At 43.2% G+C, this 13,083-nt stretch overlaps 1 protein-coding gene across 5 annotated transcripts in view; it reads right to left on the minus strand.

Annotated features, from left to right (window-relative positions):
* Positions 1-13,083, minus strand: part of GMIP (GEM interacting protein) — a 266,944-nt gene that overhangs the window by 85,317 nt on the left and 168,544 nt on the right. For all 5 annotated transcript variants that reach the window (XM_085654265.1, XM_085654263.1, XM_085654264.1 and 2 more), the window contains one exon: positions 12,929-13,009. In XM_085654265.1, coding sequence (XP_085510391.1) covers positions 12,929-13,009 — 81 coding nt within the window. The remainder of the gene's footprint in view (positions 1-12,928; positions 13,010-13,083) is intronic.

Genomic DNA, 13,083 nt, shown 5'->3' on the forward strand with positions numbered 1-13,083 from the left:
AAGGATGCTCCATAGAGAGATAATAAGGGAGATAATAAGACTTCAGGGTAACGCACTATTAACAGGCGAAAGTGTGAATCTCCAAATTAACCAGCTAAGTCGGCAATACAAACAGGAAGTATGGACAGCAAAGAAATCACATCAAACAAATATCTGGCTCAGGTTGCTGCATATAAGTAAATCAAATAACAACAAGAAGTTCTGGGCAGAAATAAACAGCATAGCAAATGGTTCCTTCCAGCATCACAACGCAAATATCCTTGAGGCTGATTGGATAGCCCATCTGACCCATACTGACAAATATGCAGCTACGGACGAACGCCACCATGCCCGAACCTATTGAAAAGTGAGCGCACAGAAAGCCTGTTCGAAGGTAATTGGATTCGAACTAGCCAAGTTGAGAAAGTCTTAAACAAATTCATATCCAGTGGAGCCCCAGGCCTAAACGGCTTGCCAAAATGCGCTATTCAAGTCAGACCAACGTTTCTGGGCAGATCTCTTTATGCCACTATTCAATCACGTGTTTCAATCAAACAGTATACCAGCATCATGGAGAGACCGTATACTGCTCCCGATATTCAAAGCAGGCAGTAAATCAGACCCAGCAAATTACAGATTAATTACGCTCATCGATGTAGAAGCCAAAGTGTACGCGTCGAATCTTCTTGTTGATCTAAGAGAATGGGTCACCTCAAGCAAGATCCTCCCAATCGCACAAACAGGCTTCAGACCAGGCACGAGCACAATTTGCAATCTTTTGGCCTTGAACCTCCTTGTTGAAATAGCACAGCGAAAGTCCACCAAATTGTACACGTGTTTCGTCGACTTGAAAGCGCCATTTGACATGGAACCTAGAGAACTCCTATGGCAAAAGATGGAAAAATGGGGCATCCCACCATGCCTACTAAGGGCCATAATGAATTTGTACTCAGCTACCTGGGTACAGGTGAAGCTAGGAAATGGAGAAAGAAGAACAGCAAGGATACCAACGTACAGAGGCCTAAAACAAGGGTGTGTGTTATCTCCCAGCTTATTTAACATATTCACAGCACATCTAGACAAAAGGCTGACAGAGGTCCAAAGCGACCTCCCCAAAGCTAGCTTACCGCCAAGTCAGAAGTCTGCAATACCGTGATGACATTATCCTATGCAGCCAGACCCAGAAAGGGCCTACAGCGCCTGATCACGAAGCTGTTGCAATATACAGAGGAGCTTGGACTATCTCTAAATTACAACAAAACAAAGGTCATCGGTTTCTCTGCAAATGCCAGGCCCCACATCAATAAACACAAATGGTTCGCAGCAGGGAACAGCATAGAGCAGAGTGGCTCTTATAAATACTTAGGAGTGATAGTAGTCTCCAGATTTAAACTCAAAGATCACCTAACCAAAAGACGAGCACATGCGAAAAAATTAAGTTTTGCACTAAATACCCTAAGACTGAAATTAATGTGCCCATCTAACTTATCTTCTAAAAATAATAGCCACCACGTTTCTTCCAACTCTTACATATGGCTCCAAACTATTCAAAGGCAAAGATGCTAACTTTTTGAATCTACAACAATCCGACCTCTTCAAACAAATATTCCTGATTCCGCAATTTACATCCCAGGCACAAGTTCGCCTGGAATTTGGGCTACTCAACCAACTCCCGGAAAGGTTAGCAGCAATACTAAAATTGTGTTGGAAGATGAGAGCAGCCCAAGAAGAAGAATCCCTGGTAGGTCTCTGCTGGATGGAACTGTAGAACCAGCCAAAAGGCAAGAAAGACTGGCCCACTGCGCTTGAGCAAGCGCTAACCACTCTCAACTTGCACAAAGCTTGGGGCACAAACTACAGCTTCCCAGCATTAAAAAAAATAGTAAACAATGCCACCAAACACAAAGCCTGGCTATTGGATAAAGCAGCACTTGCAAAGAAGAAACACGGACGGATAGCTTTATCTTCGTACGGGGTCCAGTTGCCGCAGCAGTATCTTGTACAACATATATCTCCAACTATACAGCACTCTCTGCTTTTGATTCGACTGGGAGCTTTTTTCTCAAAAGACCAGGTTCCAACATGGAAACGAACATGGCCGACCAGTCTGTGCCGACTCTGCGAACATGCGGAAGAATCCCTTTTACACTTCTTGTGTATTTGCCCAGCTGTTAACAACTGGAGACGGCATTTTCAGCTTCCAGCTTTCCATACTCTCCGCATTCGATCATGCAGACCTGCCGTAATGGCATTACTTAACAGTCAGTCGCCACAGCTTTCATGCAGGGCAGCCAAGTTCTTGCAACAAGTCAGCAAACTGTTACAAATATCAAACCCATAGAGCAGATTACACACAGCAAATTGCAAACACAATCATTGAAAAAGAGTATAGCGGCCACTCAACACAATTTGCACACAGATCCAACCCCATTGTAGTAGATGGAAACATACTCCATTCCCAACTGGTTAGATCGTGCTATTTACTATAAGTTGGCTATATCGATCTGCATTTTTGCACATGAACTCCAATCATTTAGCAGGCACAAAGGGCAAAATGCAGATCTTCATAAAATTATAATGGAGGACAGCTGTTATTTGGCACCCACTCGCACATAGCTCATTTTTTTCTTGTATTTAGAGGTATATCTTCATCTTTTTTTAGACTTGTGACAAGAAATGAAATTACTTATTAGCAGGGACCGTTTTAATAATGGTAAGGGAAATTTCTAGACTAGCCTAGTGGGAGACAAAAAAAAATTGATCAGAGCTTCCCTACAACCCCAACGAGTGTAGTCAATGGTTATTTCCACATTCTGGACATAAATGCGTTGACCTGGTTTTAGATGTATCAAGTTTTACGCTTCATTTTAAGAAGATCGAACGAACCTGCAACCTTCCACAATTCAACGTGTAAATAAGAATGTTGTCACACTGTATTTTATGTTAAATTTGTAATGGTTTTAATTAACTACACAATAAAGTAATTATGATTACAGAGGTATACGGAAATAAAGATCGCAGAATCTCACAGCAAATTCATGTGGGGAGTCTCTTAGCTTAGCCGACAACTTAACTACACGACAACAGGAGCGGCGCACAACAGTCATTGTACAAACAGACTTTGTGCAACCATCCTGCAAATTGCAGGATTGGTCCTGATCTCTTGTGTCTTTCTTCTGGATTCCACAGCTTTTAAGCAACAGAATAGGAGAGAAAGCCAGACCTGAAGCCCGGCAGGATGCTGCTTGGACAGTCAGTGGCCTATGTCTAGGATAGCTTTACCACGTTCAAAGCTATTGCTTTTTATGCCCTTCTAAAAAACGAATTTTGCTGTAAACTATCTAAATGTCTTGCATTGATTAGGCTGTTACAAAGATTTCAGTGTGCCCACTGTTCTCAGAGGTGTTCTTCCTCCTTTTAAAATATGTTAATTTTTCCTTTCATGTTTTTTCTGCCTCAGTCTTTCCACTAAAGCCTTAGTAAAGAACTATTCTATGCCAATACTTACTCTCTGGACAGCTAAATGCTGTGTTGTTTTCTGTGGGGCTGGTGTGTGTTGCAAGTGTCTGCAGTATCAATCACAATAGATAATTTGGCCGTCTGAGGCAAAGGAGGCACCTGCGGTTTTCAAAGCTGTAAATTATTTGTGTCCCAATGCACCTTTGTGATGGTCCCACTGGGACACAATTAAATACAGCAACAACAACCATGGATGTGATAGTCTTCTTTGCTTCAGATGGGTTACTATCCGTAGTGATATACATACACACATATTGTGAAATATTGATACAGGTTATATAAAGGGTGACCATGTAATATGGTTCAATATTGCCATTGAGTGGTTTTGATGACATGATAAACCACAAGTGGTATATCACAAGGACAACCCTATATGCCAACTGGGACAGGGTCAGTGTTGACTATGTATACAGTATACTGTGGGGCTCATTTAACATGTGGGACACCCTACAACCTGTTAGGGGAGTCTACCAATCGATGTATTATTACAATAATCCAGTAATAACTTATTGCTTGAAATTATATCCAAACAAAACATGAGACTGAGGGTTCCTATTGCTAGTATGTATTACACAAATTATATGCAGTAGCCAGTGTGACATCGTACAAAAGTGCAGACAAAGCAGTGCTCAAGTGAGTGAATGAATACATAAAACATATACATAAGACACTGTACAGAACCTCTGGTTCAATACATAATTTTAGGCATACATGTTAAGATGTTGAGGGTCATTCTATAATCCCCATTGATCACACTCAATCTGGGAACCAACGGGGGGGAATGTTGTTGTTTCGAACCTGAATGAATGAATGAAGGTGTCTCTTCAGGAGTAAATCGTCTGGCTCAGAAACAATTGTGAGTACTTCCTAGATGTCCAATTTACTTCAGGGATGCACCACAATCAATATAAATAAAGCTCACACTGAACCAGGGGTTCTGTACAGTGTGCAGTCAGCCTCAAGGCCTCGGCGTCAGGTGTTTCTCGGACTGCCTCTTTTCCTTTTCCCTTGAGGGCTCCAAGTCAGGGTTTGCCTGGTGATGTTTGATGGAGGCTTGCAGCCCGTGTCACCTATCCAGCCCGAGCGTCTTTTCATGATTTCTTCATGAGCGTGAAGTTGGAAAGTCTGCTGCCATAGGTCATTGTTGCTGATGGTGTTTGCCCAGCAGATTTGGAGGATTTTCCTAAGACTAGGTGCTGATGAAGGTATGAACTTTATTGGTGGTGGTCACTGTTGTCCTCCAAGTTTCTGCTAAATACATAAGGAGCGATTTTATGTTGGTGCTAAAAAGTCTGATCTTGGTTTTCAGCATTGGGTCCTTGGAGCTCCAGATCCAAAGTTATTAGGAAAACAAAAAGTATTCTTCCTCAGCAGGTGAACTAGGCAAGAGCTTTGCCTGATCCCATCATGGCGACTCAGAGCTGTGTGGAAGGGAGGTCGGATTCATGGCTGCGCTCATTGTGCTGCCCTGAGAGCTCTGAATGCTGATGTTAAGGGTAAAGCACAGTGAGATTTTTGGAGCTGATGGCAGGAACCTGTTTTACTATTGCAGTTTTGGATTTCACTGAACTGGCTATTTAGGCTGCACTGGCTAGACCGGATTGCGGGATACGCATCGTCCACATTGGAGTCTTGTGGCTAATACAGCTGGGTAGAGCCGGCCTTTGCGCACCGGGCGAGAACTCTTTTCTATGGCCTGTTTGTAAAGAAATTCACCTGTTGGCTGCTAGTAAAGCCCTGTGAACTGGGCAAGCCGGTGAGTGCCTTTTGCCTTGCCTATTATTATTATTAATAGTTTATAAAGCGCACAGCTACCCCTGGGGGTTTCCCGGCGCTGAACTTCACGCAAGGGACCACCAGAACCAGCTATTCCGAACAGCCATGTTTTCAGCTGTCTTCGAAAGATCGTTAATGAGGAACTGTTCTGGGAAGAAGTTCCATAGCTTGGGGCCCTGATAAGCAAACAGATACCCTCCCATGCATGACCGTTTTACTGTTGGTTTCACACAAAGGGACTGATCACTAGAACAAAGAGAACAAGCTGGAAGATACAATGTAACAAAATCCTGCAGGTAGTAAGGACTAACTCCTGCTCTTGCTCTGTGCACATAGGACAAGCAGACCCACCGCCGAAGTCTGCCAAGGAAGCCCATAAAGCATCCTTGCCACAGAGTTTTGGACCACCTGCAACCGTCTAATGGAGGATTTGTATGCCTCCAAAAAGAGCACATTGCTGAAGTTCAATCTCGACATAAGTGCCTGCACCACCGTCCATTGAGCTGAAAATGGAAGTAACCAAATGATCTTCCGCAACCATTTCAAAACTGCAAAACATGTGGCAGCGACCTTCATAGCCCGAGGCTTCATTGATAGCTTATCATCGAGCAAGAACCACAGGTTCTTGACCTTGGGACTGGATCTGGTAGAGTGCACAGATTTTTTGGCCAATTATGGGAGCCCCACTGAGACGGAGTCCTTCCCAACACCAACACCTCTGTCTTATCTCCGTTTACTTTTAATGTGTAGTGGTTCATTCACTCTGCCAACTTACTCATACAGGACTTCAAGGCTTCTAAGATGTGGTACTGTGCAGATGACAAAGAGAAGATGATTTGTGTGTCATCTGCATAAGAAAATAACGTGAAACCACAACTTTCCACCAAGTCCGCCAATGGGCGTACATAGATATTAAAAAATGCTGGACTTAGGATCCTGAATTAAGAGCATGCCGCTCCCAGAAGTCCATGGCAGAGATCACCTGGAGAGACTGGTCTTCTAGGAAGGATGTCAACCAAGCAAGGGCCGTTCCCTTTATGCCTATCTCCGCCAACCCCTCTATAAGAGAAATATGGGACACTTTATCAAAGGCCGCGCCAAGATCAAGAAGAATCAACGTGGTCGTCTTGCCCACATCTAGGAGCTGTCTAAGATGTTCAGCTCCTAGAAGGGTGGATTCAGTGCTGTGTCCCATCCTAAACCCCAACTGAGAGGGATGAAAATGCTCTTGTGAATACAAAATTGGAGAGTTGTCTGTTGACATTCTTCTCCATTAATTTCACCATCATGGGAAGCATTGAGACTGGTAGCATTGAGACTGGTCTATAGTTAGACCAATACTTAGGGTCTAAATTATCTTTCTTCAAGAGGGGCCTAACCAAGGCATGTTTCCATGCCTGTGGGATCTTCCCTTACGTAAGGGAGGAGTCCTACTAGAACTTGCAAAATATCTGACTCTAGGGAACTTGTCTTGGCTGGAAGGAAAGGATCTTCTGATGAGCCCGACCTAATTGAGGTCAGTAATGCCAAGAACAAAGGCAGATCCAGAGTGTCCCAGCAATTCAATTTAGGCCCAGCTTGTACCGAGATCAGTCCAATCTGGTCCTTGATCCCAGGAGGGCCATGAATAGTACTAGGCGACTCAGCCTTCTTCGCTCCAATTTTAAGGGAAGCCTGGATATCTGTCACCATTATGACAAAGACGAGACTGACGAGGATATGATTTTGTTGGGGTTAGAGAGTTCTTTCACCATTCTAAAAAAGGTTATGGCAAAATTTTGGGCAGCGTTTATTTGGTCCGTGTAAAATGTGGCATGGGCTGCACTACAAAGCCTGTGATAATGTCTGAGGGCCATTTAATTTCTGATCTTACTCTCCTCATTACAGGTCCATCTCCAGGATCTCTCTAAGGCTTTATACATTTACTTCTCCGCCCATAAATTCTCGGGAAACCAAGGACCTAGTGGGTGCAATCTGACTCGGAGAACTTTGGCTGGCAAAACTGTATCCAATGCTTCCCTCAGCCAGGCATCTGTTCTAGGTTGGTCTAACTCAACTACTTGATTTAGTTCCGGCAGCATATTTCTCAATTGGCTATTGATGCCTGAGATATCTAGTTGCGGCCATGTCCTATACTTATTGTTGGGCTCCCTCCCTACTCTGGGCGGGACTTGACCTGTATGGACTGAAAACTGTACAGCGTAGTGGTCTGACCATACTAATGGCAGAGGAGCAGCTGATTCCAATGAATTAATATTGGAAAAGATTGGGTCCAACAGATGTCCTTCTTTGTTGCGTGGGTGAAGAATGAGCTAAATCCAGACTCAGCACTCTAAGATCCACAATTAAGATGTCCCCTGGGCCACCTACATTATCTTAAAAGTGGATGTTCAGGTCACCCAATAGTATAAAATTAGAGAATCTGAGAATATGTGGAGCCAATAAGTCTGAAAGCGATGAGCACCATTTTCTGGCATAACCTGGGGGGTGATATATCAAAGCGTCCGATAGGGTAAAGTTATCTGAACGTTTCAATGCAAAGAAATTGCTTCACAAGCCGGAACTGGATTCTCGCAAATATTACAAGTAAAACTGTTTTTAAATACTATGGCAATATCATTGCTATTGCTTTCTCCGTTTGTATTGTGCTGTGCGTGTGTGCCTGCTTTAGCTGTGGCAGGAGTGGACAGTGTCTGAGGAAAGGGTGGCCACAGTGGGTAACAGCAGCAAGGCAAGCCTATTTTTAAGTTTTTACCCGCTGAAATTATTATGTTTGGCAAATTGGCTTTAAGCAGCACTGTTCAGTTGGGCATCTCTCTAACCCCCTGCTCTCTGCTGCAATGTAATTAATGAAGCCCTATCCAGGAAGGAAAGTGACGGGGCTACGTGGTGCAAAGGAGCATTTGGAATCCCACCGAAACTTGAATTCTGAGTGTTACGAAACAAAGCTTAGCAAAACGAAGAGAAATCTGGAAGATTTCAGCAAAGAGAAAACTCTGTCAGGCAGTGGGGCTTTTAACCCCCTCTTCTCTGCTCAGAAAGCTCAAAACATAGAGACACTTATGGCAACTGCACCTGCTCTACAGCCACAGGCTCCAATTACAGTAGATTTTGGTAAGGAGCAGTGCTGTCAAACTATTCCAGATTGGAGGATGGCTCCGTACCAAATACTTTGGCGTGGAATACTCTCGGCGCGGTTCTTAGACGCCAAGAGAAGTGTAGCGTACTCGCAGACACACGCGCCAAGTTGACATATCAGCAACCTCAGTTATTATTTGAGGGAAGATTGAATGATTGCCACAATTTATGGACATATTATACAGGATTCACACAATATAAATGAGATTGAATGGACACACCAATGACGGTTGATTGGGGCAACTGCATCACACTATACGGAGACTGGGAACAAGGAAGTGTCGCATTAGCTATCTGGGACAGAAGTAGAACCGGTATCAAAGACTGAACTGACATCCCTAAAGAAGTCATGGGGTACACCCTACACGATGAAACATGTGTTAGCTGGCTGAAAGAAGAAAGAAAATAAAGAAACCAAAGAAAAATAGTTGTTTCCTAACTGCTCACATAATATTATATACTATTCAGCATGTGCCTAGGTGTTTGTGATTAAAATTGCAGTGATCCGTGTGATCACATGTATCAAGAGTGTAGGGTGGATCCCCCTTTCCGTGAGAGCACCGCTACATACATGAGGATTTGTGACTTTAGCGTGAAATAGGAGGTGAGCGCCTAAATCCACCCCACCTGCATTCAACCAGAGAATATTCTGCCGCAGAGTTGGACAGTTGTTTCAGTCCTGGGGGTGTGGGGGCAGTGGAGGAAGAAGGGGTTGTCTGAACTCCTTCGCCTCACGAGAGATCATCTTATACAGACACAATAATATTTACATCAAGACTTGAATTGACATCAGTAACTTCCATGCTTGGTACAATTAGTTCTATGCCTCTGATAGGTCCTCTAGTAGTCCAACAAGGGGTCACTTTGGCATTCGGATATGTCCAATACAGATGTCTCCAATACAGAGCAAGAGATGATGTTAGCTCATAAGGAGATGGCAAATAAGATCAAGTTTAAATTGGATGCTATTGAGAAAGGCTTGCTGGGCTTTAATGCTAGATGTGCTGAGGCTGAGCAAAGGAACACCGATTTAAAATATAAACAATGGTTACAGAATGAAACAATGATCCAGCTTCAGAAAGAAATGTATCAAGTAAGCCGGAGGATCTTGAGAACAGATCCCTGTGGGCAAATCTGAAGCTAATGGGAATGCCAGAGAAGTTTGTTCCAAATGAAAATGTATTTGAGTAAATGTCAGAAATACTATCTACACAGGTTTTGTTTAGCTGTACTGCTGAAACTTCTTTTGCAAGAATGCATAGAGTGCCGTGTATTCAACCTTAAGCTAGTGCAAAGCAACAGACTATTTTGGTTCATTTCCAGAAACTCAGAATTCAAGAAGAAATCTCAGAAAAGCCATTCATCAAAAATCCTTCAAAGTGAGATCCAATTTCATCTTTAGAATTTTTCCGGACCATCAAGACGCTAGTGGGTGTTGAAGCATCTGGTGGAATCCTATAAGACAAAAAGCTCAGAAAAAGGTGCTCCAAATTGAAAGTTTTGTCGAGGAGGGTGTGGGGGGGACTTGACATTTCATGTGAACATGAGCTCGCAAGGAAGGGCATTCCTAAAGCGTCACAGAGGTGGAGATTTGCTTGTAAATGAAATGCCCGCCAGCTGCATAGGTCTTTTAACATGGATTGAAGCGGAAAACTGTTGTGAAAATCATAATTGTTAACAAGATTGCAGCCAGGGTTTGTAGGGGTAAATAACCCAGCACGATACTGGAGTAGATGACAGAAATTTGGAACATTCAGCAGAGGCCTGATCCGATAGGCGGTGAGCCGGCTTTAAGATCTTGAAATATGGGATGGCAAAGCCTTTGTTGTGCCTTTCAGAGCACGTGAAATACTAACATTATTGTGCACAATATAAAATTCATTTATTGAGGCACGGGTTGTTCATGTTTTTAACGACTCCCATGAGGCATTGAAGATACAACAAAGCAGTTAGAAATCGCATTATTTCCATCAATGCAATTTAATACGTTGCTGACATAATTCTATCATATTTTAGGCTTTTATAAAGGTAACTGACCACTCCCAAGAGTCGAGTGATCAAGGCCCTGGATCGGCCGAAACACATCATCATGTAATAGCTGCTGAAATAAAAATGCCTGTACCAGATGTCCGGAAGGTGTGGCCATTTTTATGCTTTCAGATGCTGAGAGCGTTTTCTTTTGGGATATATTATGCAGTGACGCCTGCACACGAGCCCCGGCCCTCAAAGAAGGGCATTCCTAAAGCATCACAGAGGTGTACATATATATATGTATATATATATTATCTACTGGCGGTCGCCAGTAGATAGTTATAGTTAGGACCGTGTTTCCATAGGAAATCTCAAAATTCTATTTTGAATAACTTTGGCGCCAGTTGACGAATCTTCGCGAAATTTTCAAAACTAATGGGGCGCTCCGCTCAGCTCCTACCCTGAAAGTCTCGGGGTGATTCGTCAAGTGGGGGCCGAGAAAAAAGGGGGGTCCCAAAACGCATTTTCCCCATGCATTTTTCCATAGGACCTTTAGTCGAAGGTACAGCCCGAACGGCTGAACAGAATTACTTGAAATTTGGCAGAGAGGTAGTGCTCAGGTCAGGGAAGTGCCTTTTGCAGGTCGGCTGTCAATCTGTTCAGTATTTTCTGAGAAAATAGCATTTAAAAGCATATAAATATCTATACACGCGCACCGTGCGCGCATCGTGCGCGCACAGTGCCATGCGCGAGCAAATTCTGATTGGTTGTTAGATGTCAGTCAACATTCGAATCGGTCGAAATCAGGAAGTGTCGGCCGCCATATTGTCTCTCGCACTGAAAAGGAAAGGGGGAAAAAAGATGGAAAACATGAAAAGGGGGCAGGAAAGAGAGTTCCTGACCCCCTAGCCTTTGTCAGGGGGTCACAGAAGGACCCCCATGGGTGAAATAAACATTTTTTTTTTTTTTTATAAAGATCGCGGGGTGCGCGCACGGTGCGCTCAACGCGCACGCACGGTGGGCGAAGCGCATCGTGCGCCCAAAGCGTGCGCACGGCGCGCATGGTGAAAAACCTTAAAAAAATATATATATTAATAAATACATAACTTAGCATTTAAAAAAAACGTACAAATTCACTTAAAAAACCATAGGTTTCACACACGTTATAGTTAGGAATTAGCATGTAAAAAAACTTGCAAATTCACTTAAAAAACCATAGGCTTCACACAGGTTATAGTTAGGTGGACATTTCACTCGTAAAAAACCAATGAAATTCCCCCGTTATAGTTAGTTCAGATAACTATAACTCGCGCGACCGCCACTCTATCACAAGGATGATGTCATCAGTGATGTCATGAGTGATGCCACTGACCATGTCATGAGTGATGTAATATGTGACGTCATGAGCAGTGGATTGCGGGCGCGCGAGTTATAGTTATCTGAACTAACTATAACGGGGGAATTTCGTTGTTTTTTTTACGAGTGAAATGTCCACCTAACTATAACCTGTGTGAAACCTACGGTTTTTTAAGTGAATATATATATATATATATATATATATATATATATATATATATATATATAGAGAGAGAGAGAGAATTTTCTTCCTCTTCATTGAGGCATGCCTGGTACATGGTTTATTTTTATTGATAACCCTTTTTTTTAACATTTATTTTGTTCATAAAACATGAACCACAGTACAGTCAAACTTACCCTGTCACAGACCACCCCCCACCCATGCACCAACATACCATCACTCATATAACCCCAAACCATGAAAGTACCACCATTTGCCCCAAGTCTTCCCAAGCTTCTGTGGACATCCCTGGGCCAATTAAATGGGCCTCTGTTGCTGGGCACATCAGTCCACCCTGTCGGCCAGGCAGCCCACAAAAGAGGGGTCTTGTAATTCCACCCAGGCAATATCGCTCTTAGCAACCACTATGGCCACTCTCACAAAGCCAATTTCTAGTCTCGGTCCCCCCAGGTCCTCCAGCAACATGTATTGTTTTATCATAGGTGAAGTGATTGTTGATCTCCTGCCACCCTTCTGGCAGCAGTAAATCTACATAAATTAATGAAAGCGCCCAATACAGAACACCTGGATCATGCTATCAGTGCCTGAATAGCTGTTACATGCCTACGCCCTTTGGTCTATCTCAGTCTCTATGTGCACGCTCTTTGGCATGACAGGGCCTTCTAAGTATTGCGTGCTACTCTTTGATATAACACTTATTCATTAGAAAGAGCAATGGTGGAGATGTGGATTACTGGTGATCTTTGGAACCAGGAGACCACAATTCTGGCCACTACCTCAATACTGACCGGCTGCAAACAGGTTTATTTTCCTAAGCCTCGGTTCCCTAATTTGTCCAACAATATAAGGTCCTTTGAAACAGATGGACACCATTATTAGAAGCCAGATAATAACTGGACATTTACATTGAACTGAACTGGTTGCTTCCAATCCAGATTTTCTGCCAGACTAAAGACTCTCAGAAAAGATCAGTTCATGGCAATGGTTTCATGTGCCCTGCGTCCTTACCATTTTCTTCTGCTCCTTCTGCCACTGCTCCCTGAACTCTTTCCGCCACTTTTCAGTCTCATTTTTCTTAGCTGCTAGAGGCTGGAATGAAAAGCGACAGAGGGAAGGAATACTGTCACCAACAGACATTACCAAATTTGGTACAAATTTAAATA

This window comes from Triturus cristatus, chromosome 4_1 (assembly GCF_964204655.1).
Source record: "Triturus cristatus chromosome 4_1, aTriCri1.1, whole genome shotgun sequence".
NCBI classification, from domain to species: Eukaryota; Metazoa; Chordata; class Amphibia; order Caudata; family Salamandridae; genus Triturus; species Triturus cristatus.